This window comes from Catharus ustulatus, chromosome 24 (assembly GCF_009819885.2).
Source record: "Catharus ustulatus isolate bCatUst1 chromosome 24, bCatUst1.pri.v2, whole genome shotgun sequence".
NCBI classification, from domain to species: Eukaryota; Metazoa; Chordata; class Aves; order Passeriformes; family Turdidae; genus Catharus; species Catharus ustulatus.
In genome coordinates, this window is record NC_046244.1 from 6,682,663 (window position 1) to 6,710,346 (window position 27,684).

The window sequence follows — 27,684 nt, forward strand, 5'->3', positions numbered from 1 at the left end:
GAGGCTGGGCTGTTCCCGGTGCTGTTCCTGGTACCATCCCCGGTTCCCGGTCCCGTTCCCGTTCCCATCCCGGTTCCGCTCCGTTCCCCGGGAGGCTGTCCCCGTTCCCGTTCTCGGTTCCGTTCCCCACGGGAGGCTGGGCTGTCCCCGGTGCTATCCCGGTTCCGTTCCCGGGAGGCTGGGCTGTCCCCGTTCCCGTTCCCGGTTCCGTTCCCGGGAGGCTGGGCTGTTCCCGGTGCTATCCCGGTTCCGTTCCCGGGAGGCTGGTCCATCCTCGGTTCCCGTTCCCGGTTCTGTTCTCGGGAGGCTGGGCTGTCCCCGGTTCGGTTCCGTTCCCGGGAGGCTGGTCTATCCCCGGTCCATCCCCGGTTCCGTTCCCGGGAGGCTGGGCTGTTCCTGTCCCCGGTTCGGTTCCGTTCCCGGGAGGCTGGTCCATCCCCCGTTCCCAGTCCCGGTCCATCCCCGGTTCCGTTCCCGGGAGGCTGGGCTGTTCCCGTTCCCGTTCCCGGTGCTATCCCGGTTCCGTTCCCGGGAGGCTGGGCTGTTCCTGTCCCCGGTTCGGTTCCGTTCCCGGGAGGCTGGGCTGTTCCCGGTGCTATCCCGGTTCCGTTCCCGGGAGGCTGGGCTGTCCCCGTTCCCGTTCCCGGTTCCGTTCCCGTTCCCGGTGCTATCCCGGTTCCGTTCCCCACGGGAGGCTGGGCTGTTCCTGTCCGCGGTTCGGTTCCGTTCCCCACGGGAGGCTGGGCTGTCCCCGGTTCCCGTTCCCGGTGCTATCCCGGTTCCGTTCCCCACGGGAGGCGGGCCGGGCGCGGGCGGGCCGGGCCGGGGGCGGGCGCTCCCCGCGTGCGGCGCTGGGGCCGCGGGCGCTGCGGCTGCGGCGCTTCCTCCGCTGGGGCAGCGCGGCCGAGCCGGCAGCATGACGGTGGAGTTCGAGGAGTGCATCAAGGACTCGCCCCGGTTCCGGTGAGCGCCGGCAGGGCTCGGGGCGGCCGGGAGAGCGGGCAGGGCCGCGCCGGGAGCGGGGAGCGGCGGGCCCGGGGATGGGCTGGGGCTGGGGCCGGGCCCTGCGCGTCCGGCCGGGGATGGCTCCGGCCGCAGGCGGTGCCCGCATCGCATCCCGGCTTCCCTGCCCGCATCCCGGGTTCCCTACCCGCATCTCGGCTTCCCTGCCCGCATCCCGGCTTTCCTCCCCGCATCCCGGCTTCCCTGCCCGCATCCCGGCTTTCCTTCCCGTATCCCGGGTTCCCTACCCGCATCCTTCCCGAACTCCGCATCCTTCCCGAACCCCGCATCCCTCCTGAACCCCGCATCCCTCCTGAACCCCGAATCCCGCATCCCTCATCCCACCCTCCTGAACCCCGAACCCCGAACCCGCATCTCTCCTGAACCCCGCATCCCTCCCGCATCCCACCCTCCTGAACCCCGCATCCCACCCGAACCCCGGATCCCGCATCCCTCGTCTCATCCACCGAACCCCGCATCCCTCCCGAACCCCGAACCCCGCATCTCTCTCGCATCCCACCCTCCCGAACCCCGGATCCCTCATCCCACCCTCCTGAACCCCGCATCCCTCCCGAGCCCCGAACCCCACATCCCGAATCCCGAATCCCGCATCCTTCCCGCATCCCCCCTGCCCTCCGCGGGGTCTCTCAGCCAGTGACAAATTTGGGATTTGCGCTGGGAGCGGGGGCATCACCCGCGGGGCTGAGCCGGGCGGCGCTGCCCGCATACACTCATTTTCTCATTTTCTCATTTTCCATCCGCGGCCGCATTCCCGTCTGTTGGAGGGGTGGATTTTTTATTTTTTTTTTTTAAGCGGTCTTGAAGGAATCTGGGCTGTGACAACAAAGGCTCCGGCTTGGCTGTGCTCGCATCCGCATCAGGCCGCTGATGCAGAAATGCAGAAATAAATGCAGACATAAATGCAGACATAAATGCAGACATAAATGCAGACACAAATGCAGGAATAAATGCAGAAATCAATGCAGAAATCAATGCAGCGATGCAGGAGGAGCCTGCTCCGGGCAGTGATGCTCCTTTGTGCATCCCGTGCGTGTCCGGAGGAGCGGCTGGGGATGCTCAGGGTCCCCCAGGAGCTGCCTGCAGCACAGAAATGCAGACAAAAGCAGCTGGGGCTGTGCAGGGGAAGGAGCTGCCAGGAGGGTCTCTGCTTTCTCTGCTTCCTGTAGATATTTTGTGGTGTTCTTGCTCGGAATCTTTTTGTTTATTTAAAAAAAAAAAAAAAAAAAAATCCCCCAGTTTGTATTTTGTTGGCGGTGCGTTTAGAAATGATTTCTCCGTGCAGGAGGGGCTGTGGGTGAGGCTGGGCTGGCAAATTCTCATTTTGTGGTTTGTGGAGAGCTCTGGGTGACACCTGGGCGGGTGGGGGATGTGTGTCCTGGAATTGTGCAGGGAAATCCTGCTTTTCCTGGTGCTGCCAGTGTCAGCTGAGGTGACAGCTTTGTCTGATCCCTGCTGGGATTGTGATTTCCATGCTGGGATTGTGATTTCCAGGCTGGGATTGTGATTTCCATGATGGGATTGTGATTTCCATGCTGGGGTTGTGATTTCCATGCTGGAACTGTGATTTCCATGATAGCATTGTGATTTCAATGCTGGAATTGTGATTTCAGTGCTGGGATTGTGATTTCCATGATGGGATTGCAATTTTCATGCTGGGAGTGTGATTTCCATGCTGGGATTGTGATTTTAATGCTGGAATTGCAATTTTCATGCTGGAACTGTGATTTCCATGCTGGGATTGTGATTTCCATACAAGAATTGTGATTTCCATACTGGGATTGTGATGTCCATGCTGGAACTGTGATTTTAATGCTGGAATTGTGATGTCCATTATGGGATTGTGATTTCCATGCTGGATCAGTGATTTCCATGCTGAGATTGTGATTTCAATGCTGGAATTGTGATTTCCATGCTGGGATTGTGATTTCCAGGCTGGGATTGTGATTTCCATGCTGGGATTGTGATTTCCATGCTGGAATTGTGATTTCAATGCTGAGATTGTGATTTCAATTCTGGAATTGTGATTTCCATGCTGGGATTGTGATTTCCATTATGGAATTGTCATTTCTATGCTGGATCTGTGATTTCCATGATAGGATTGTGATTTCCATGCTGGAACTGTGATTTCCATGCTGGAATTATGATTTCAATGCTGAAATTATGATTTCCATGCTGAAACTGTGATTTCCATGCTGAAATTGTGATTTCCATCCAGGCAGAGCGAGCTGGGAAACCTCAGCTCCGCTTGGCATCAATTCAGATCCATCCCGCCTTTATTTCATTTATATTTCATTTCTTTCATTGATTTCATTTTTCCCCTGCCTGTCATTCCATCCCATTGTGCTGCAGAGCATGTGAACTGCTGGTGGCACCGGGCCAGAGCTGTGACTTCACTGTCCAGATGTCCCACATGGCAGTGACCCTTTTCCTGCTGACGTCAGCGCTGATTGATGTGTTTATTTATTTATATTTTTTTTTTTTTTTGTGTGTGTGTGTGTGGGCTCCAGGCCAAGTTTTTTAGCATGCAGGCAACATCATTCTGCTCTGTCTGCTCTGTCCAGAAAAACAAAACAGCTCTCAGAGTACTCTCTTGGAGCTTTATCAAAAGCCACTTATTTCAGGCTGGAATTATGAACTATTTCCCCCATGGCCAGACACAGTCTGGAGAGGGAGAACAAGAGATTAGGTTGGAAAAATGAGTTTGGGGATTTTCAGGAGGGTTGGAATATGTGCAGCAGGGGGGTATTGAAACTCAAAAATTGAGAAATCCTGGTATTAGGAGGAAAAAGAGGAACCAGGTTGAATTATTCAAAATTTACAGCTCAAAAATTGAGAAATCCTGATATTAGGAGGAAAAATAAGGTTGGATTATTCAGATTTTACACCTCAAATGTTGAGAAATCCTGATGTTAGGAGGAAAAAGAGGAACCAGGTTGAATTATTGAAAATTTATAGCTCAAAAATTGAGAAATCCTGATATTAGGAGGAAAAAGAGGAACCAGGTTGAAATATTCTGATTTTATAGCTTGAATACTGAGAAATCCTGATATTAGAAGGAAAAAGAAGAACCAGGTTGAAATATTCAAAATTTACAGCTCAAATGTTGAGAAATCCTGATATTAGGAGGAAAAATATGGTTGAATTATTTGGATTTTACAACTCAAATACTGAGAAATCCTGATGTTAGGAGGAAAAAGAGGAACCAAGTTGAATTATTCAAAATTTACAGCTCAAAAATTGAGAAATCCTGATATTAGGAGAAAAAAAGAGGAACCAGGTTGAAATATTCAAAATTTATAGCTCAAATATTGAGAAATCCTGATATTAGGAGGAAAAATAAGATTGAATTATTCAGAATTCACAGCTCAAATATTGAGAAGTCCTGATATTAGAAGGAAAAAGAAGAACCAGGTTGAAATATTCAAAATTTATAGCTCAAATACTGAGTAATCCTGATATTAGGAAAAAAAAAAAAGAAATCCTGATATTAAGAGAAAAAAATAAGGTTGAATTATGTGGATTTTACACCTCAAATATTGAGAAATCCTGACATAAATAGAAAAAATAAGAAATCTTGATATTAGGAGGAATAAGAGGACCCAAGTGGAATTATTCAGAATTTCTCTGCAGGGTTTAACCTCTCCCTGTATTTCCTTTCCTTCCAGGCCTTTATTTAGGTTTTTTTTGTTGGAATTTTTTGTTGGGAATGCAAGAGAATTTTTTGGATGTGTGTAAGGGATGGGATTTTTATCACAGAACATGGCACGTCCCTAAAATTTTCTAAAGAAATAAAATACACAAATTTGTACAAAATTGGAGATAAAAATGAGGTGAGAAAAATTGAAAAATTGAAGTTATTTGAAGGAAACTTTGTGGAATTCAGCAGGAATTTCCTTTTTATTCTCCTCCATGGAGATCATTTGAAAAAAAATCAAATTTTCTTCTGTTGGCCACACACAGGGAGGGGAAAAAAAACCTCCAAAAAAAAAAATTACCCAGGATGAACAAACAAATTAAACATCTAATAATTAACAATTAATCAAATCCATCCCCTCTGCTTCCCACCTCATAAATTCCAGTTCCTGCAAAGAAAATGATGATTTTTTTTTCTGTTTGAAATTCCCTGATTTAAATGGGTGAAGCTGATTCCTGACAGGCCTCTCGCAGGGGCGTGCCTGCCATTCCAGTCAACATTTTAATGACCTGGCAGGACCTGTTCTTGCACATCTGAGTGGTTTTTTTATCTCCCACCAGGAGTTTGGGAAATCTAGGAACACCTTTTTGGCTGCCAGGGGAAGCTGGTGGCTCTGGAATGTTGGAAAAAAAAAATTAAAAAATTAAATTAATTACTGTCCTGACCCTTTACAGAACAGCTTAAATAAATAAATCTGATTATTTCAAGGTTGGAGCCAGGAGGTTTTTAAGGTCTGTTCCCATCTAAAGCATTTTGTGATTCCTTGATTTATTCTTTAAAAATAATAAAAAAAAAGAAGCTTGGAAATTTGGAAATTTTTGGGGATGGAGGAACCTGGGAGTGCCCAAGACCAGGCTGATGGGGCTTGGAGAGTGAGAGGTGATCCTGGAGGATTTTTGGGTCCAAGCTTGGAAATTTTTGGGGTCAAAACCTTGAAAATTTTGGGGGATGGAGGAACTTAGAAGTGTCCAAGACCAGGCTGATGGGACTTGAAGCAATCTGGGATAGTGGGAGGTGATCCTGGAGGATTTTTTAGGGTCCAACCTTGAAAATTTTTGGGATCCAAGCTTGGAAATTCTTGGGGATGGAGAAACTTGGGAGTGTCCAAGGCCAGGCTGATGGGGTTTAGAGAATGGGAGGATTTTTGAAGTCCAAGCTTGGAAATTTTTGGGGTCCAAGCTTGGAAATTTTTGGGGTCAAACCTTGAAAATTTTTGGGGATGGAGGAGCCTGGGAGTGTCCAAGGCCAGGTTGGTGGGACTTGTAGAGTGGGAAGTAATCCTGGAGGATTTTTGGGGTCCAAACTTGAAAATTTTTGAGGGTGGAGAAGCTTGGGAGTGTCCAAGGCCAGGCTGATGGGGCTGGATAGTGGGAGGTGACCCTGGAGGATTTTTGGGTCCAAGCTTGGAAATTTTTGGGGTCAAACCTTGAAAATTTTGGGGGATGGAGGAACTTGGGAGTGTCCAAGGCCAGGCTGATGAGGTTTGGAGAATGGGAAGTGACCCTGGAGGATTTTTTGGGGTCCAACCTTGAAAATTTTGGGGGATGGAGGAACTTGAGTGTCCAAGGCCAGGCTGATGGGGTTTAGAGAATGGGAGGATTTTTGAAGTCCAAGCTTGGAAATTTTTGGGGTCCAAGCTTGGAAATTTTTGGGGTCAGACCTTGAAAATTTTGGGGGATGGAGGAGCCTGGGAGTGTCCAAGGCCAGGTTGGTGGGACTTGGAGAGTGGGAAGTAATCCTGGAGGATTTTTTGGGGTCCAAACTTGAAAATGTTTGTGGTCCAACCTTGGAAATTTTTGGGGTTCAGCCTTGAAAATTTTTGGGGATGGAGGAACTTAGGAGTGTCCAAGGCCAGGCTGGTGGGGCAAGGATAGTGGGAGGTGATCCTGGAGGATTTTTTGGGGTCCAAACTTGAAAATTTTTGGGGATGGAGAAACTTGGGGGTGTTCAAGGCCAGGCTGATGGGGTTTGGAGACTGGGAGGTGACCCTGGAGGATTTTTGAAGTCCAAGCTTGGAAATTTTTGGGGTCCAACCTTGGAAATTTTAGGGGTTCAGCCTTGAAAATTTTCAGAGATGGAGAAACTTAGGAGTGCCCAAAGCCAGGCTGATGAGGTTTGCAGAATGGGAAGTGGCCCTGGAGGATTTTTTGGGGTCCAACCTTGAAAATTTTTGGGGATGGAGGAACTTAGGAGTGTCCAAGACCAGGCTGATGAGGCTTGAAGCAATCTGGGAGAGTGGGAGGTGACCCTGGAGGATTTTTGAAGTCCAAGCTTGGAAATTTTTGGGGTCCAACCTTGAAAATTTTTGGGGATGGAGGAACTTGAGTGTCCAAGGCCAGGCTGGTGGGGCTGGGTAGTGGGAGGTGATCCTGGAGGATTTTTGAAGTCCAACCTTGGAAATTTTTGGGATCCAAGCTTGGAAATTTTTGGGGTCTAGCCTTGGAAATTTTCGGGTTCAAACCCTGAAAATTTCTGGGGATGAGGAGCCTGGGAGTGTCTAAGGCCAGGTTGGTGGGACTTGGAGAGTGGGAAGTGACCCTGGAGGATTTTTTGGGGTCTAACCTTGGAAATTTTTGGGGGTAGAGAAGCCTGTGGGTGTCCAAGGTCAGGCTGATGGGGTTTAGAGAATGGGAGGATTTTTGAAGTCCAAGCTTGGAAATTTTTGGGGTTCAGCCTTGGAAATTTTTGGGGATGGAGGAACCTGGGAGTGTCTAAGGCCAGGCTGGTGGGACTTGGAGAGTGGGAATTGATCCTGGAGGATTTTTTGGGGTCCAACCTTGAAAATTTTTGGGGTCAAACCTTGAAAATTTTGGGGATGGAGGAACCTGGGAGTGTCCAAGGCCATGTTGATGGGGTTTAGAGAGTGGGAGGTGACCCTGGAGGATTTTTGGGGTTCCCCCAACCCATTTCTTGGCTGGAAATGAACTCCAGAACATTCCCAGGGCAATAAGGGAAGAGCAGGACAGTGCCAGAGGCTGGGCCTGGCTGAGCTCCCAAAAAACCCCAAATTATTCTGGGGGAACTCCCTAAAAGCCCTTGGTTCCCATCACTGACTCTGCTGCTCATTAATTGCTGTTATTAATGAGGCTGATTAATCAGAGCTGCTGGAATCTCCTCCTAAAATATCCCCAGGTGTCCCTGTCCCAAAATTTGAGGAGGAAACTTTGAAATGAGTCTTTTAAAAAGTAGATTTCAGCAGTAGCCTCTTTCCTGGTTGGTTTGGGAGGAAATTTTGGAGAAAAGTGGGGGAAAAAAATGTTTATTCACAAACATGAAAAAAATGAATGCTAATAAACAAACAAAACTCATTATTCTGAAGAGATGGTGAATTCAGAGAGAGGATTTGGGCTTGAGGTCCCTCCTGGGTTTGCAGACATTTCAGGATTTCCTGGAGCAGAGTTTTCCTCAGGGACCCAGGGACATTTCTCTGCTCCTGGCTGGGGCAGGGATGAAATTCCAGCTCCAGGAAAGAGGCAGGGAATCCCAAAAGTCTCTTGCCAGAGGGGGAGGGAAGTGGAAAAACGAGGATGTTTGGGATGGATTTTCTAGCTCTGACTGGGGTGTTTCAAACAGAGAGGGAAGAATTAAAACCCTGAGTCAAACTGATGTGGCTGGCTCTGATAAGAGCTGGGATTTAAAGCCAGCAGAACCAGTCTGGGTGAATGTGTCAGCACAGAAAAAAAAATAAAAATTCAGTGTGATGTGTCCAGCTGACCCTGAGCACCAGGGGGGCAGCCACATTTATGGTTAAAAGTAAATTTGAATTTAAAAGGAAAGGGGGTTTGTTCATCTGTGGAACAAATGGATTTAGGAATTGATTTGAAATTGGGTTTTGTTGCACAAGGCTTCTCTGGATCCCCAATATTGGTGACAGGACAGAGTCTGGATCAAACCTAAAGAGCCCAGCAGCACGACAGGAGAAATTATAAAATCAACCTGAAGTTACCTGGGTCCATCCTAACACCTGCCTTTATTTTTTAACTCTTTATTTCTCATCTCTTTATTTATTTCCCATCTCTGTATTTCCTCTCTCTCTTATTTTTTATCTCTCCATTATCTCTTCATCATTCTGAAGTCAAAGGGGCTGAGAAAGGGAGAATTTAAAAAAGCAAAAATGTCACTCTGGAGTTGGTTCCTGCTGTGGCACCAGCCAGGAGATGCTGTCCCAGTCACAGCTGCCCATGCCATCCTTCCACACCCCAAATAAATATTTCTGTGGGAATCTTTCCCCATGGAATGAGGATTTGTTCCCTCTCCTGGTTTCCAGTCTTCATCCTGTCCATCCATCCCAAGATATCTCCATGTGGAGACCCCAGATATCTCTGTGTGAATCTTTTTCCCCATGGAATGAGGATTTATTCCCTCTCCTGTTTTTTTCCTCCCATTCCATCCTTTCAGACCCCAAATATCTCCTTGTGAAGACCCCAAATATTTCTGTGTGAATCTTTTTCCCTATGGAATGAGGATTTATTCTCTCTCCTGGTTTTTTTTCCCATTCCATCCTTTCAGACCCCAAATATTTCTGTGTGAATCTTTTTCCCCATGGAATGAGGATTTGTTCCCACTCCTGATTTTTTTCTCCCACTCCATCCTTTCAGACCCCAAATATCTCTGTGATAAGACCCCAGATATCTCTGTGTGAATCTTTGCCCATGGAATGAGAATTTGTTCTCACTCCTGTTTTTTTCTCCCATTCCATCCTTTCAGACCCCAAATATCTCCTTGTGAAGACCCCAGATATTTCTGCATGAATCTTTTTCCTTATGGAATGAGGATTTGTTCCCTCTCAGAGTTTCCAGTCTTCATCCTGTCCATCCATCCCCAAATATCTCCGTGTGAAGACCCCAAATATTTCTGCATGAATCTTTTTCCCCATGGAATGAGGATTTATTCCTTCTCCTGTTTTTTTCACCCATTCCATCCTTTCAGACCCCAAATATCTCCTTGTGAAGACCCCAAATATTTCTGCATGAATCTTTTTCCTTATGGAGTGAGGATTTATTCCCTCTGCTGCTTTTATCTCCCATCCCACCCATCCACCCCCAAACATCTTTTTAAAACCCCTTAAAATCTCCAAGTGAAGCTGATGGAGCCTGGAAAACCCTGGAAAATTCCATTTATTCACCCAGCATCTCCTGTCTCAGCCCAGGATGGCCCTGGGCAATAATTCCTGACATCCCTGCTGGATCCATCCCTGTGCATCCATCCCTGTTCTGATGTGGATTTGGAGAATCTGGAATTGCAGAGAGCAGGGGGAGGTGACAGCAGGGAGGTGACAGCAGGGAGGTGACAGCAGCCACCTGCTCTCCTTCACCCCAATTCCTGCAGCAGCAGCAGGAGCATTTTCCACCTCAGCAGCATCACCCAGGGCACGATCCTGCTGCTGGGGGATTGTTCCTGATTTTTCTGATTTTCCTGATTTTTCCTGCTGCTGGAGGGTTTCTCCTGATTTTCCTGATTTTTCTGATTTTCCTGATTTTTTTGATTTTTCCTGCTGCTGGAGAATTTTTCCTGATTTTCCTGATGTTTTCTGCTGCTGGAGGGTTTTTCTGATTATTTTTTCCTGATTTTCCTGATTTTTCCAGACATTGGTCTGGGGGTTTGGGCTGAATTCTGCACTGTCAGAAAAGGAATAAAGCATTGCTGATGTGGGGATCAGGGCTCTGCAAATCCCTAATTCCTAATTTCAAAATCCAAATTCCTAATTCCCAATTCCAAATTCCAAATAATTCCAAATCCCAAATTCCTAATTCCAAATTCTAAATAATTCCAGATTTTGGATTTTTCCAATTCCTTGAGCACAAAAATAAATTCAGTTCCTGAGCACAAAAATCACTTTATTTCCTGAACACAAAAATCGATTCCTGAGCACAAAAATCAATTCCTGAGCACAAAAAAATCAATTCCTGGGGCTGGCAAAGTCCTGAAGTGCTGTTTTGGAAAAAAGAATGAAACTCAAACTTTGGAATTCCAGCACCAGCCCCTTTAAAACCTGATTTCATAACTATGAAATTTCAGCCACAGCATGAATTTATTTTATTTTATTTTATATTTTATTTTATTTTATTTTATTTTATTTTATGTTTTATTTTATTTTTATTTATTTTATTTTATTTTATATTTTATATTTTATATTTTATATTTTATATTTTATATTTTATATTTTATATTTTATTTTCTATTTTATTTTCCATTTTCTATTTTATTTTATTTTTATTTTTTATATTTTCTATTCTATTCTATTCTATTCTATTCTATTCTATTCTATTCTATTCTACTCTATTCTATTTTATTTTTTTAAAGCAGGAAGGCCACAAAACCAGAAGTTTTTTCTGGTTTTGCTTAAAATTCAAGCCAGGCTTTGTGGGATAAAGAAAAGAGTTTTTGGAAGGGACCTGCAATCCAATTTTGGTCAAATTTCGAGGATAGGACAAAATGTTTTTTTGAGGTTTGAGGATTTTCTTTCCTGTTTGTTGGAGCTCTCCCCTCTCTCAAGGGCTGGATTGGGATTCCAGGCATTTGCTGAGTGTTTGTTCCACACTTGGGATTTTTTTTGGTTCCTACCTAAGGTAAAAAAAATGAGGGTGGAGGAGAGGGAAGTGATAAAAAATCAGAATGTGGGGAAAGGAGGAGCCAGGAGCAGAATTTGTTCCCTGGAGGAAACGTGACCAGCATGGAAAAATCAGAATTTTTAATATTTTTTTTACCTTCCAGCAGCTTTGTGGGTTTTTTTTGGGTCTTTTTTGGGTTTTTTTTGTTTTTTTTTAGGGGAGCTGCAGAGTTAAAATTTTGGAAAGGGCAGGAATTGGAGGGGCAGAATTCCTGGAATTCTGAATGGCTGGAGGGTGTTGGAGCAATGGGGAGTGAAATCTGTAATTCCAGGGTGTGGGGTGAATTTGGGCTGAATTTGGGGTGAATTTGTGGAGAATTTGGGAGTGAATTTGGGCTGAATTTGGGGTGAGTTAGAGGAGAATTTGGGGTGAATTGAGGGTGAACTGAGAGTGAATTTGGGGTGAATTAGAGGAGAATTTAAGGTGAATTGAGAGTGAATTTGGGGTAAATTAGAGGTGAATTTGGGCTGAATTTGGGGTGAATTAGAGGAGAATTTGGGAGTGAATTGAGGGTGAATTGAGAGTAAATTTGGGCTGAATTTGGGCTGAATTTGGGGTGAATTAGAAGAGAATTTAGGGTGAATTAGAGGAGAATTTGGGATGAATTTGGGCTGAATTTGGGGTAAATTAGAGGTGAATTTGGGGTGAATTTGGGATAAATGAGAGGTGAATTTGGAATGAATTATAGCTGAATTAGAGGAGGATTGAGGATGAATTAGAAGTGAATTAGAAGTGAATTTAGGGTGAATTAGAGGTGAATTTAGGGTGAATTTGAGGTGAATTTGGAGTGAATTTGAAGTGAATTAAAGTTAAATTGAGGGTGAATTCGAGCTGAATTAAATTGAGGGTGAATCCCCTCTGCAGGACCCCCCAGCACAGGGCAGCAGAGCTGGGAAAAAAATGCAAAATGCAAAATACAAAATGTAAAATACAAAATGCAAAATACAAAATACAAAATGCAAAATACAAAATGCAGAATGCAGAATGCAAAGGAACAGTTGCTGCTGCCAGCAGGGTGGAGGAGATTTCCTGCAGCTCCTCTGCAGCCAGGGCTGCCTTGGCAGCAGCCACAGGGAGGGGAAAAAATCCTGGGAGGGAAAAGGGAAAATGTCCTGGGAGGGAAAAGGGAAAATGTCCTGGGAGGGAAAAGGGAAAATGTCCTGGGAGGGAAAAGGGAAAATGTCCTGGGAGGGAAAAGGGAAAATGTCCTGGGAGAGAGGGAAAAGGGAAAATGTCCTGGGAGGGAAAAGGGAAAAAATCCTGGGAGGGAGGGAAAAGGGTTTGGGGTTCAGTGATTCCAAATTCAGAGAGCACAGGGGGTGCTGGAAGGATTTAGGAATCAGAGCCTGTGCTGGATTAATTTAGGATTTCTATGCTGGGAATTTGGGAATTCTGTGCTGGATGAATTTGGGAATTCTGTGCTGGGAATTTAGGAATCCTCTGCTGAATTTAGGTGTCAGACCCTGTGCTGGATGAATGTAGGAATCAGCCTGTGCTGGGAATTTAGGATTTCTATGCTGGGAATTTGGGAATCCTGTGCTGGATGAATTTAGGAATTCTGTGCTGGATTTAGGAATCAGAGCCTGTGCTGGATGGATTTAGGATTTATATGCTGGGAATTTGGGAAGCCTGTGCTGGGAATTTATGAATTCTGTGCTGGATTTAGGAATCCTGTGATGGGAATGTAGGAAATCATCCTGGGTGATGCTGGGAGAGAGGGAAAGGGTTTGTGGTTCAATGATTCAAAATTCAGAGAGCACAGGGGGTGCTGGAGGCTCTGGAGGGATTTAGGAATCAGCCTGTGCTGGGAATTTGGGAATCCTGTGCTGGATGAATTTAGGAATTCTGTGCTGGATTTAGGAATCAGAGCCTGTGCTGGATTAATTGAGGGTTTATATTCTGGGAATTTGGGAATCCTGTGCTGGATTTAGGAATTCTGTGCTGGATTTAGGAATCAGAGCCTGTGCTGGATTAATTTAGGAATCCTGTGATGGGAATTTGGGAATCCTGGGCTGGATTTAGGAATCAGACCCTGTGCTGGATGAATTTGGGAATTCTGTGCTGGGAATTTGGGAATCCTGTGCGGGATTTAGGTGTCAGACCCAGTGCTGGATGAATTTAGGAATCCTGTGCTGGGAATTTAGGATTTATATGCTGGCAATTTGGGAATCCTGTTATGGATGAATTTGGGAATCCTGTGCTGGGAATTTGGGAATCCTGTGCTGGATGAATTTATGAATTCTGTGCTGGATTTAGGAATCAGAGCCTGTGCTGGATTAATTTAGGATTTCTATGCTGGGAATTTGGGAATCCTGTGCTGGATGAATTTGGGAATCCTGTCCTGGATGAATCTGGGACTCCTGTGCTGGATTTAGGAATCAGCCTGTGCTGGGAATTTAGGAAATCATCCTGGGTGATGCTGGGAGAGAGGGAAAGGGTTTGTGGTTCAATGATTCAAAATTCAGAGAGCACAGGGGGTGCTGGAGGCTCTGGAGGGATTTAGGAATCAGCCTGTGCTGGGAATTTGGGAATCCTGTGCTGGATGAATTTAGGAATTCTGTGCTGGATTTAGGAATCAGAGCCTGTGCTGGATTAATTTAGGAATCCTGTGATGGGAATTTGGGAATCCTGGGCTGGATTTAGGAATCAGACCCTGTGCTGGATGAATTTGGGAATCCTGTGATGGGAATTTAGGAATCCTCTGCTGGATTTAGGTGTCAGACCCTGTGCTGGATGAATTTAGGAATCAGCCTATGCTGGGAATTTAGGATTTTTATGCTGGGAATTTGGGAATCCTGTGCTGGGAATTTGGGAATCCTGTGCTGGATGAATTTAGGAACCCTGTGCTGGATGAATTTGGGAATCCTGGGCTGGATGAATTTAGGAATCCTCTGCTGGATGAATTTGGGAATTCTGTGCTGGGAATTTAGGATTTCTATGCTGGGAATTTAGAATTTATATGCTGGGAATTTGGGAATCCTGGGCTGGATGAATTTGGGAATCCTGTTCTGCATTTAGGAATCAGACCCTGTGCTGGATTTAGGAATCCTATGCTGGAAATTTAGGAATCCAGTGCTGGGAATTTGAGAATCTTGTGCTGGGAATTTAGGATATCTATGCTGACAATTTAGGAATCTTGTGCTGCATTTAGATGTCAGACCCTGTGCTGGATGAATTTAGGAATCCTGTGCTGGATGAATTTAGGAATCCTGTGCTGGATGAATTTGGGAATTCTGTGCTGGATGAATTTGGGAATTCTGTGCTGGATGAATTTGGGAATCCTGTGCTGGATGAATTTAGGAATCCTCTGCTGGATGAATTTGGGAATCCTGACTTTTCTCTGCTTGTTTTGGCTTTTTGGAGAGGTTTTTTTTTGGAGCAGCACATCCACAAATGGATTTATTTCTCTTTATTTCCCTTGCTGTCTCCTCTGGCTGCTGTTTTTAAAAAGGACAGAATTCAGAGATTTTGATTTGCATTTTGATTTTCACCTGCACTCAGGAGGTGAAAAAGGATGGAGAAATCAGGAGGGGAGGTTTGGGGTGGGAATCTGGGATCTGTGATTCCTTTTTTTGTGGGTTTGGGGCTGGGGTTCCTTCCTGTGCCCAGCCCCAGCTCTGACAGGGGCAGCTTTGTTCTGCTCCTCCAGCACAGAGCAGCTTTAATTCCATCCACAGGGGCTGCTTTAATTTCAGTGCAGACACAGAGGATGCTTTAATTTGATTTCAGACACAGAGGATGCTTTAATTCCACTCCCCAGTCCCTGTTTCCTGCCTGGTGATTCCTTCTCTTCCCTCAACAATTTGGTTTTTTTTTTTTTTTTTAATTTCTGTGAGTTTGGGAGTGCAGCAAAGTGTCTTTAAAAAAATAAATAAATAAATTTAATGTGGGAATTAATTCTGCATTGTTTCAGACCTTGAAAAATGGGGCTGACCCCAGTCCCTGTTTCCTGCCTGGTGATTCCTTCTCTTCCCTCAACAATTTGTTTTTTTTTTTTAATTTCTGTGAGTTTGGGAGTGCAGCAAAGTGGCTTAAAAAAAAAAAAAAATTTCATCTAGGAATTAATTTCACATTCATTTTTTCAGGAGAGTTTCAGGCCTTGAAAAATGGGACTGTCCCCAACCCCAATTCCTGTTTTCTGCCTGGTGATTCCTTCTCTTCCCTCAACAATTTGTTTTATTGGTTTTATTTTTTTTTAATTCTGTTTTTTATTTTTTTATTCTGTGAGTTTGGGAATGCAGCAGCGCCCTGCAGAGGTGATGTGAAATCCCAAAGGGCACTCCAAAGTGGCTTTAAAAAAATAAAAAATAAAAATTTCATCTGGGAATTAATTCCACATTCCCTCAGGCCTTGAGCAATGGGGCTGTCCCCAACCACTGAGAGGAATAAATAAAAATAAAGGATGAGCAGTTCTAGGATTTTTATTTATGCTCCTCCATCAGCCCCATAAAATCCCATCCCTTTAGGAAAGGATTGTGGGAAAAGAAATTAAAATAAAAATTAAAAAATCCCATTTTGGTGGCACTGGGGCCACAGCAAAATCCCATCCATTTAGGAAAGGGTTGTGGGGAAAAAAATTAAGATAAAAATTTAAAAATCTCATTTTGTTGGCACTGGGGCCACAGGAAAATCTCATCCCTTTAGGAAAGGGTTGTGGGGAAAAAAAAATTTAAAAAAATTAAAAAATCTCATTTTGGTGGCACTGAGGAACAGGAAAATCCCATCCCTTTAGGAAGGGGTTGTGGGGAAAAAAAATTAAAATAAAAATTAAAAAATCTCATTTTGGTGGCACTGAGCCACAGGAAAATCCCATCCCTTTAGGAAAGGGTTGTGGGAAAAAAATAAAAATTAAAATTAAAAAATCTCATTTTGGTGGCACTGAGGAACAGGAAAATCCCATCCATTTAGGAAAGGGTTGTGGGGAAAAAAATTAAAATAAAAATTAAAAAATCTCATTTTGATGGCACTGAGGCACAGGAAAATCTCATCCTTTTAGGAAAGGGTTGTGGGAAAAAAAATTAAAATAAAAATTTAAAAATCTCATTTTGATGGCACTGAGGAACAGGAAAATCCATTTGGGAGGGTTCCAAATTGTCACTTGTCACCCAAGTGCCACCCAGGGCAGGGGAAGGGGCACAGGAAAAATCCTTTTCAACCCCAAACAAAGCCAGCCCAGAGCAAAAGAGGAAAAAAAAATGAAAAGAAAAGAAATAAAGAACATTTAGTGCTGGAAATGCTCCAGCCCTGGGTGTCACCAAGGGCACTTGGGGACAGGACAGAATTGCTTGAGTCGATTTTATTTATTTATTTTTTAATTATAAACCCATTCTGCTGGTCAAAGAAAGCAAACGAATGTGGTGCAGAGGGGCTGGGGGCACACAATGGGGCTTTCTGCAGCTCAGGAAAATCAAAATTGTGTGTGCAGGGCTGGCTGTGCCTGCTGGGTGTTCCTCAAAGGGTTGGGGTGAAAACTCCTTCAATCAAATCCTGTTAGAATAAACTCCTTAAAAATCTCCTTAAAATCTGCTGTTAAAATAAATTCCTGTTAGAATAAAATCCAGCTGAAATCTCATTAAAATCTCCTGTTAAAATAAATTCCTGTTAAAATAAACTCCTGCTAAAATCTCCTTAAAAATCTCCTTAAAAATCTCCTTAAAAATCTCCTTAAAAATCTCTGTAAAATCAAATCCTGTTAGAATCAATTCCTGCTAAAATCTCTTAAAATCTCCTGCTAAAATCTCTTGTTAAAATCAAATCCTGTTAAAATAAAATCCTGCTAAAATCTCCTTAAAATCAAATCCTGTAAAAATAAAATCCTGCTGAAATCTCCTTAAAAATCTCCTTAAAAATCTCCTTAAATCAAATCCTGTTGGAATAAAATCCTGCTAAAATCTCCTTAAAATCAAATCCTGTAAAAATAAAATCCTGCTGAAATCTCCTTAAAAATCTCCTTAAAAATCTCCTTAAATCAAATCCTGTTAGAATAAAATCCTGCTAAAATCTCCTTAAAAATCTCTTAAAATCTCCTGCTAAAATCTCTTGTTAAAATCAAATCCTGTTAGAATAAATTCCTACTGAAATCTCCTTAAAAATCTCCTTAAAATCAAATCCTGTAAAAATAAATTACTGCTGAAATCTCCTGCTAAAATCTCCTGTTAAAATAAATTCCTGTTAGAATAAATTACTGGTGAAATCTCCTTAAAAATCTCCATAAAAATCTCCTTAAATCAAATCCTGTTAGAATAAAATCCTTCTAAAATCTCCTTAAAATCTCCTGTTAAAATAAATTCCTGTTAGAATAAATTCCTGCTAAAATCTCCTTAAAAATCTCCTTAGAATCAAATCCTGTTAGAATAAAATTCTGCTAAAATCTCCTTAAAAATCTCATTAAAAGTCTCCTTAAAATCAAATCCTGTTGGAATAAACTCCTGCTGAAATCTCCTTAAAAATCTTCTTAAAAATCTCCTTAAAAATCTCCTTAAATCAAATCCTGTTAGAATAAACTCCTGGTAAAATCTCCTTAAAATCTCTTAAAATCTCCTGCTAAAATCTCTTGTTAAAATCAAATCCTGTTAAAATAAAATCCTGCTGAAATCTCCTTAAAATCAAATCCTGTTAGAATCAACTCCTACTGAGATCTCCTTAAAAATCTCCTGTTAAAATAAATTCCTGTTAGAATAAATTCCTGCTGAAATCTGCTTAAAATCAAATCTTGTAAAAACAAAATCCTTCTGAAATCTCCTTAAAAATCTCCTGTTAAAATCAACTCCTGCTAAAGAAGGAATGAAATGAGAAAAAATGAAATGAGAAGAAATGAAATGAGAAGAAATGAAATGGGAAGGAATGAAATGAGAAGGAATGAAATAAAATGAGAAGAAATGAAAATGAGAAAAGAAATGAGAAAAGATAAAATGGGAAAAAATGAAATGGGGGAAATAAAATGAGAAGGAATGAAATGAGAAGAAATTAAATTAAATTAGAAGAAATGAAAATGAGAAAAGATGAAATGAGAAAAAATGAAATGGGAAAAAATGGAATAAGAAGAAATGAAATGGGAAGAAATAAAAATGAAAAAAAATTAAATGAGAAGAAAGGAAATGAGGAGGAATGAAATGGGAAGAAATGCTGGGATTTTTGTGTGCATAAAAAGAAAAAATACCCAAACACCCAACCCTGTCATGTCTCCTGAAAACTGCCACATTTTCTGCTAAATATTAATTTTAAAAAGTTCAACTGAGCACAGCAAGCACCAAACTCTGAGCTCTGACTCATCTCTCACAGCCTTGTCCAAACATCCACCCCCAGCTCCAGGGAAGGCTGAGTGTGAAATGACATCTGAATATTTCAACATTTCAATGTTCCCAAAGTTCAGGGAAGGCTGAGTGTAAAATGACAATATTTCAAAATTTTAAAAATTTCAATATCCCAAAGTTCAGGGAAGGGTGAGTGTAAAATGACAATATTTCAAAAATTTCATTATTCCAGGAGGGAAATGGGGAAAAGGGAATTTCAAACTGTAGGAAGTGGTTGGGGAGAGAAAAATAAAATTGGGTGTTGAAAAGAGAGAGGAGATGATGGGTTGGTGAGAAATTGGAATTTTTGAGCAATTCCTGGAATGAAGAAGAGAATTTTCAGCAGGGAAAAAAAAAAAAAGAAAAAAACAAAAAAAGAAAAAAAAATCAAAATTGGGTGTTCTGAAGAGAGAGGAGCTGGAGATGATGGATTGATGAGAAATTGGAATTTTTGAGCAAATCCTGAAATGAAGAAGAGAATTTTCAGCAGGACCAAAAAAAAAAAAGAAAAAAACAGAAAAAAAACCAAAATTGGGTGTTGAAAAGACAGAGGAGTGGAGATGATGGATTGGTGAGAAATTGGAATTTTTGAGCAATTCCTGGAATGAAGAAGAGAATTTTCAGCAGGGAAAAAAAAAAAAGAAAAAAACAAAAAAAGAAAAAAAATCAAAATTGGGTGTTCTGAAGAGAGAGGAGCTGGAGATGATGGATTGATGAGAAATTGGAATTTTTTAACAATTCCTGGAATGAAGAAGAGAATTTTCAGCAGGAAAAAAAAATAAACTACAAGATAATAAAATAATGAGGAGAGAGATGATTTTAATGAGGACAGAGATGATTTTATTGAGGACAGAGATGATTTTAATGAGCACAGAGACGATTTTGATGAGCACAGAGATGATTTTAATGAGCACAGAAATGATTTTAATGAGCACAGAGATGATTTTATTCAGCACAGAGATGATTTGAATGAGCACAAAGATGATTTTAATGAGGACAGAAATTATTTTAATGAGCACAGAGATGATTTTATTGAGGTTGGAGATGATTTCAATGAGCACAGAGATGATTTTAAAGAGCACAGAGATGATTTTAATGAGGACAGAAATGATTTTATTGAGCACAGAGATGATTTTGATGAGCACAGAGATGATTTCCCACTCCTCACCCTCCCACCTGAACTCGTCCCCTGGGTCATTCCCAGGAGGAAAAATCCTGGAATTCACCCTGGGTACCACAGGATGGGGTTGCCATGGAAACCATCACCATGGAGCTGTTGCCATGGAGATGAGAACAGGGATGGGGATGGGAAAGAGAAGGATTTGATTTCAACCATTCCTGGTGTGATTTAAACAATTCCTGGTTGATTTGAACCGTTCTCAGTGTGATTTAAACTGTTCCTGGTTGATTTAGACCCTTCTTGGTGTGATTTAAACATTTTCTGGTTGATTTAAACTGTTCTCAGTGTGATTTAAACTGTTCCTGCTGTGATTTAAACCATCCCTGGTTGATTCAAACTGTTCCTGGTTGATTTAAATCATTCCTGGTGTGATTTAAACCATTCCCAGTGTGATTTAAACTTTTCCCAGTGTGATTTTAACCTTTCCTGTTGTGATTTAAACTGTTACTGGTTGATTTAAACCCTTCCTGCTGTGATTTAAACCATTCCTGGTTGATTTAAACTGTTCCTGGTTGATTCAAACCCTTCCTGGTGTGATTTAAACCATTCCTGGTGTGATTTAAACCCTTCCTGGTTGATTTAAACCCTTCCTGCTGTGATTTAAACCTTTCCCAGTGTGATTTAAACCCTTCCTGCTGTGATATAACCATTCCTGCTGTGATTTAAACATTTCCTGGTTGATTTAAACCATTCCTGGTGTGATTCAGACAGTTCCTGCTCTGATTCAAACCCTTCCTGCTGTGATTTAAACCATTCCTGGTTCATTTAAACTGTTTCTGGTGTGATTTAAACCATTCCTGGTGTGATTTAAACCATTCCTGGTGTGATTTAAACTGTTCCTCGTTGATTTAAACTGTTCCTGCTGTGATTTAAGCAATTCCTTGTGTGATTTAAACAGTTCCTGGTTGATTCAAACCCTTCCTACTGTGATTCAAACCCTTCCTGGTGTGATTTAAACCATTCCCTGCAGTGATTTAATCCATTCCTGGTGTGATTTAAACCTTTCCCAGTGTGATTTAAACCCTTCCTGCTGTGATTTAAACCCTTCCTGCTGTGATTTAAACCCTTCCTGCTGTGATTTAAACCATTCCCAATGTGATTTAAACCATTCCCAGTGTTAATCAAACCCTTCCTGCTGTGATTTAAACCACTCCTGCTGTGATTTTAGCCCTGTTTGTTGGACTTTTGCCCTTTCTGAGCAGTTTCTCCCAAGCCCAGAGCAGGATGGAGCCCCGAGGGCTGCGAGGAATCGCTGAATTCCTCCGTGGAAGGGTTTGGGGTGACGCCAGGGATTGTTCTGGGCCGGAAAAACGCCTGGCAGGGCTCCAGCAGGGAGAGCAGGGCCAGGAAACGGCGAGGGCAGGGAGCCAGGAGGGGCTGCAGCTGCTCCAGCCTGGGACAGCGCTCACTGGGATGGGTTTATTGTGTTGTGTGTTGTGTTTTGTTTTTTTGTTTGGTTTTGGTTTGGGGTGGAAGGATTCAGGTCTTGGCGGAGTTGGATTCCTGCAGCTGGGAGAGGGAATGAATGGGGATGGGATCAATGGGATCAATGGGATCAATAGGGTCAGTGGGGTGGGATGGATGGGATCAATGGGATGGGATGGATGGGATCAATGGGATGGGATCAATGGGATGAGATCAATGGGATCAATGGGATCAATGGGATCAGTGGGATGGGATCAATGGGGTCAGTGGGATGGGATCAATGGCATCAATGACATGGGATCAATGGGATGGGATCAGTGGGATCATTTGGATGGGATCAATGGGTTCAGTGGGATCAATGGGATTGATGGGATGGGATCAATGGGATCAGTGGGATGGGATCAATGGGATCAGTGGGACCAATGGGATGGAATCAGTGGGATCAATGGGATGGGATCAATGGAATCAATGGGATCGATGGGATTGATTGGATGGGATCAATGGGATCAGTGGGATCAATGGGATGAGATCAATGGCATCCATGGGATCAATGGGATGGAATTAGTAGGATCAGTGGGATGGGATCAATGGGATCAATGGATGGGATCGATGGGATGTGACAGGATCCATGAGATGGAGTGGTATCAATGGGATGGGATCAATGGGATGGGATCAGTGGGATCAGTGGGATCAATGGGATCAATGGGATGGCATCAGTGGGATCAGTGGGATCAATGAGATCGATAGGATCAATGGGATTGATGGGATGGGATCATTTGGATCAATGGGATCAATGAGATGGGATCAATGAGATCAGTGGGATCAATGAGATCGATGGGATCAATGGGATTGATGGGATGGGATCATTGGAATCAATGGGATGGGATCAGTGAGATCAATGGGATCAGCGGGATGGGATTAGTGGGATGGGATCAATGGGATGGGATCAGTGGGATCAATAGGATCAATGAGATTAATGGGATCAATTAGATAAATTGGATCAATGAGATGGGATCAATGGGATTGATTGGATGGGATCAATGGGATCCATGGGATCCATGGGATCAATGGGATGGGATCAGTGGGATCAATGGGATCAGTGGGATCAATGGGATCAGTGGGATCAATGGGATGGGATCAATGGTATCAATGGGATCAGTGGGATCAATGGGATCAATGGGATGGGATGGGATCAGTGGGATCAATGGGATCAGTGGGATCAATGAGATCAGTGGGATGGGATGGGATCCTCAACCTGGAATTGGGTTTGGTGTTTGGGGTCCCTGGAGGCTCAGCCTGGAGTTGGGCTTTGTCTGGTGGTGCTGCCACGAGGAATTTGTGCCTGCTGGGAATGAACAGAGCAATGCTCATCCCTGGGGCAATTAGCACTGCTATTAATTAACAGGACAAAGCCACCAAATGAGTTTTCTGGGGGTGTCCTGAATTTCTCCACGGTGGAATCATCTCCAGCTCTTTTTTTTTTTTTTTTTTCTGGAATTCATTTTTCTGGATCTGCAGGAAACCTCCCAATGGGAAGAACAAATCCTTCCTGACACTTCTGGCCTCTTCCTCAGCCATCTATCACTGCTAATTAATGATTCCTCCTCACTGCTCATTAATGATTCCCCCTCTCTGTTCCCTTGCAGGGCGACCATCGATGAGGTGGAGACAGATGTGGTGGAGATCGAGGCAAAGCTCGACAAGGTGAGGGCAGATTGTGGGGTCAGGGGGAGCCCTGAGCAGGAATTGGGGATCCTCTAAATGTCCCCAAAATCTGAGCTCATTTCCAGCTGTTAAACTGAGGTTTAGGCCTGTCCTAAGGGCTGGCACCTGCCAGATGTGGTGGAGATGGAGACAGAGCTTGACAGGGTTTGGTTTGTTTTAGGGTAGTTTGTGGGGTGAGGGGAGCCCTGAGCAGGAATTGGGGATCCTCTAAATGTCCCCCAAAATCTGAGCCCATTTCCAGCTGTTAAACTGAGATTTAGGCCTGTCCTAAGGGCTGGAACCTGGCAGATGTGGTGGAGATGTGGCAAAGCTTGACAGGGTTTGGTTTGAAAGTGGTTTGTGGGGTGAGGGGGAATCCTGAGCAGGAATTGGGGCCCTGCAAGTGGGGAGGAAATTTTAGGGAGGAGATTTTAGGGGATTAAAATCTGAGCCCACTTCCAGCTGTTAAATTACATTCTATCACAATATAATTATTATTTTATTAGATATTACAATATTTATCACCCCTCATCCTGGATCCCAGGGCTGACACTGTCCCCTCTCCACCCACTTTTGGTGACATTTTTTGGGGTGGGAGGTGTTTGAGGTCCTCAAAGGGACCTCTGGATGTTCAGGATGTGACTCTGGAAATGCCCTAAAATCCCAGTTTTAGGCTAAAACCCAGTTTTAGTTCAGGTCTAAGGCTGAGGTGGAAATTGGGTTTTCCTCCCCCACTCCTGCTCTGTCTGAGGGGTTGTTTGTGCTGAACAAAAATAGAAAGGGAGGGAGGAGAGGAGCCAGAGGAGCTGCTGGGATTTATCTGTGAGATCCCCCCGGGGCAGGCAGGGAAAAAATCCCAAAGTCTGAGGGAGGAATAAATGAGCTGGGTGGGAGCCACAGCCCTGGGCAAGGCTGTGCCCTACAAATCCTGTCCTGCAGAACCTCTGTGTCCTACAAATCTTGTGTGCCCTACAAATCCTGTCCTGCAGAACCTCTGTGTCCTATAAAACCTCTGTCCTATAAATCCTGTGTGCCCTACAAATCCTGTCCTGCAGAACCTCTGTGTCCCATAAAATCTCTGTCCTGTAAATCCTGTGTGCCCTACAAACCTCTGTGCCCTATAAAACCTCTGTCCTGTAAATCCTGTCCTGCAAAACCTCTGTGCCCTACAAATCTTGTGTGCCCTACAAATCCTGTCCTACAGAACCTCTGCCCTACAAATCCTGTGTGCCCTACAGGACCTCTGTGTCCTACAAATTCTCTGTGTCCTACAAATCCTGTGTGCCCTACAAACCTCTGTGTCCTGCACAACCTCTGTCCTGCAAATCCTCTGTCCTATAAAACCTCTGTCCTATAAAACCTGTGTGCCCTACAAAACCTCTGTGCCCTATAAATCCTGTGTGTCCTACAAAACCTCTGTCCTACAGAATGTCTGTCCTACAAATCCTGTCCTACAAAACCTCTGTGCCCCACAAAACTGTCCCCATATCCCTGTGTCCCCATGTCTGTGTCCTCCTGTCCCCATATCCCCCTATGCCTGTCTCTGTCCCCATGTCCCCATTCCTGTCCCTGTGTCCCCATGTCCCTGTCCCCATATCCCCCTGTCCCTGTCCCATAGCTGTCCCCACACCTGCACCCCTGTCCCACACTCGTCTCCCTATCCCTGTCCCACACGGTGTCCCTGTCCCTGTCCCATCCCTATCCCTGTCCCATCCCTGTCCCATGACTGTCCCACACAGTGTCCCTGTCCCCGTATCCCTGTCCCTGTTGCTGTCCATGTCCCATCCCTGGCTCTCATGGTGTCCCTGTCCCTGTCCCATCCCTATTCCTGTCCCATCTCTGTGACTGTCCCACACAGTGTCCCTGTCCCATCCCTGTCCTTCACGGTGTACCTGTCCCTGTCCCCGTCCCCATATCCCTGTCCCTGTCCCCATCCCTGTCCCTGTCCCCATCCCTGTCCCTATCCCTGTCCCCATATCCCTATCCCTGTCCCCATATCCCTGTCCCATCCCTGTCCCTGTCCCCATGTCCCTGTCCCTGTCCCATCCCTGTCCCTGACGCTGTCCCTGTCCCCATCCCTGTCCCTATCCCTGTCCCCATATCCCTATCCCTGTCCCCATATCCCTGTCCCATCCCTGTCCCTGTCCCCATGTCCCTGTCCCTGTCCTATCCCTGTCCCTGTCCCCATATCCCCGTCTCTCACACTGTCCCCATCCCTGACTCTGTCCCTGTCCCCATCCCTGTCCCTGTCCCTGATGCTGTCCCTGTCCCTGTCTCCATGTCCCTGTCCCTGTCCCCATGTCCCCATCCCTGACTCTGTCCCTGTCCCGTCCCAGCTGGTGAAGCTGTGCAGCGGGATGATCGAGGCTGGCAAGGTTTACATCACCACCAACAAACACTTTGTGAGCGGCGTGCGGGACCTGTCCCAGCAGTGCCGCAAGGACCAGATGGTCTCGGTGAGCTGGGGGGGCTGGGGGGGGTTTGGGGGTGTTCTGGGGGCTTGGGGGGCTGAGGGTGTTCTGGGGGATGGGGAGGTTTTGGGGTCTGGGGGTGTTTGGGGCTGGGGGATGTTCAAGAGGGCATGGAGGTGTTTGGGGTATGGGGAATGCTTAGGTCCCTATTCCTGGCTCAGAGAGGGTTTGAGATATTCAGGGGGACATGGGGATGTTTGGGGGGCTGCACAAATCCCTGTTCCTGGCACAAAGAGGGTTTGGGATGCTCAGGGGGATATGGGGGTGTTTGGGATGATGCTCAGGTCCCTGTTCCTGGCACAAAAAGGTTTTGAGATGTTCAGGTCCCTGTTCTTGGCTCAGGGAGGGCTGGGGGTGTTTGGGACTGGGGGTGTTCAGTGAGGCTGGGGGTGTTTGGGGGGGACTGAGGGATGTTCAGGTCCCTGTTCCTGGCTCAGGGAAGGTTTGGGATTTTCAGAGGAATATGGGGATGTTTGGGGGGATGCTCAGGTCCCTGTTCCTGGCTCTCAAGGAGGGCTGGGGGGTGCTCAGTGAGGGGATGGGGGTGTTTGGGGCTGGGGGATGCTCAGGAACCTGTTCCTGGCTCAGGGAGGGTTTGGGATGTTCAGAACCCTCTTCCTGGCACAAAGAGGTTTGGGGATGCTCAGAGGGATATGGGAATGTTTTGAGGGGTGCTCACATCCCTGTTCCTGGCACAAAGAGGTTTGGGATGTTCAGGTCCCTGTTCCTGGCTCAGAGAGGGCTGGGGGTGTTTGGGACTGGGGGTGTTTGGGACTGGGGAATGTTCAGGTCCCTGTTCCTGGCTCAGGAAGGTTTGGGATGTTCAGGGGGATATGGGGGTGTTTGGGGGGATGTTCAGGTCCCTGTTCCTGGCTCAGGGAAGGTTTGGGATGCTCAGAGGGATATGAGGGTGTTTGGGGGGATGCTCAGATCCCTGATCCTGGCACAAAGAGGTTTGGGATGTTCAGGTCCCTGTTCCTGGCTCAGGGAGGGCTGGGGGTGTTTGGGGGGGACTGGGGGATGCTCAGGTCCCTGTTCCTGGTACAAAGAGGGTTTGGGATGCTCAGGGGGATATGGGGGTGTTTGGGATGATGCTCAGGTCCCTGTTCCTGGCACAAAAAGGTTTTGAGATGTTCAGGTCCCTGTTCCTGGCACAAAAAGGTTTTGAGATGTTTAGGTCCCTGTTCCTGGCACAAAGAGGGTTTGGGATTTTCAGGGGGATATGGGGATGTTTGGGGGATGTTCAGGTCCCTGTTCCTGGCTCAGAAAGGGCTGGGGCTGTTTGGGTCTGGGGGTGTTCAGGGGGGCCTGGGGGTGTTTGTGGGGGACTGGGGGTTGCTCAGGTCTCTGTTCCTGGCACAAAGAGGTTTGGGATGTTCAGGTCCCTCTTCCTGGCTCAGGGAGGTTTTGGGATGCTCGGGGGGATATGGGGGTGTTTGGGGGGATGTTCAGGTCCCTGTTCCTGGCTCAGGGAGGGCTGGGGGTGTTTGGGACTGGGGATGTTTGGGGTATGGGGGTGCTCAGTGAGGGGATGGGGGTGTTTGGGGCTGGGGGATGCTCAGGAACCTATTCCTGGCTCAGGGAGGGTTTGGGATGTTCAGAACCCTCTTCCTGGCACAAAGAGGTTTGGGGATGCTCAGAGGGATATGGGAATGTTTTGGGGGGTGCTCACATCCCTGTTCCTGGCTCAGGGAGGGTTTGGGATGCTCAGAGGGATATGGGAATGTTTGGGGGGCTGCTCACATCCCTGTTCCTGGCACAAAGAGGTTTTGGGATGTTCAGGTCCCTGTTCCTGGCTCAGGGAGGACAGGGGGTATTTGGGACTGGGGATGTTTGGGGTCTGGGGGTGTTCAGTGGGGCTGGGGGGTTTGGGGGGGACTGGGGGTTGCCCAGGTCCCTGTTCCTGGCACAAAGATGGTTTGGGATGCTCAGGTCCCTGTTCCTGGCTCAGGGAGGGCTGGGGGTATTTGGGACTGGGGGTGTTTGGGGCTAGGGGATGTTCAGGGGGGCTGGGGGTGTTTGAGGGGGACTGGGGGATGTTCAGGTCCCTGTTCCTTGGTACAGAGAGGGTTGGGGATGCTCAGGTCCCTGTTCCTGGCTCAGGCAGGGTTTGGGATTCTCAGGGGGGTATGGAGGTGTTTGGGGGGATACTCAGGTCGCTGTTTCTGCCACAAAGAGGTTTGGGGATGTTCAAATCTCTGTTGCTGGCTCAGGGAAGGTTGGGGATGCTCACAGAGCTGGGGGCTGCTCACATCCCTGCTGCTGGGATTGGATCACAAATCCA

The 27,684-nt window shown here is 45.4% G+C and overlaps 1 protein-coding gene across 3 annotated transcripts in view; it reads left to right on the forward strand.

Annotated features, from left to right (window-relative positions):
* Positions 1–857: 857 nt before the first annotated feature.
* ACAP3 (ArfGAP with coiled-coil, ankyrin repeat and PH domains 3) overlaps positions 858–27,684 on the forward strand; it is a 61,342-nt gene continuing 34,515 nt past the window's right edge. For all 3 annotated transcript variants that reach the window (XM_033079444.2, XM_033079445.2, XM_033079446.2), the window contains exons 1-3: positions 858–963; positions 22,872–22,929; positions 25,266–25,385. In XM_033079444.2, the coding sequence (XP_032935335.1) occupies positions 917–963; positions 22,872–22,929; positions 25,266–25,385 (225 nt within the window). In that variant the 5' untranslated portion in view covers positions 858–916. The remainder of the gene's footprint in view (positions 964–22,871; positions 22,930–25,265; positions 25,386–27,684) is intronic.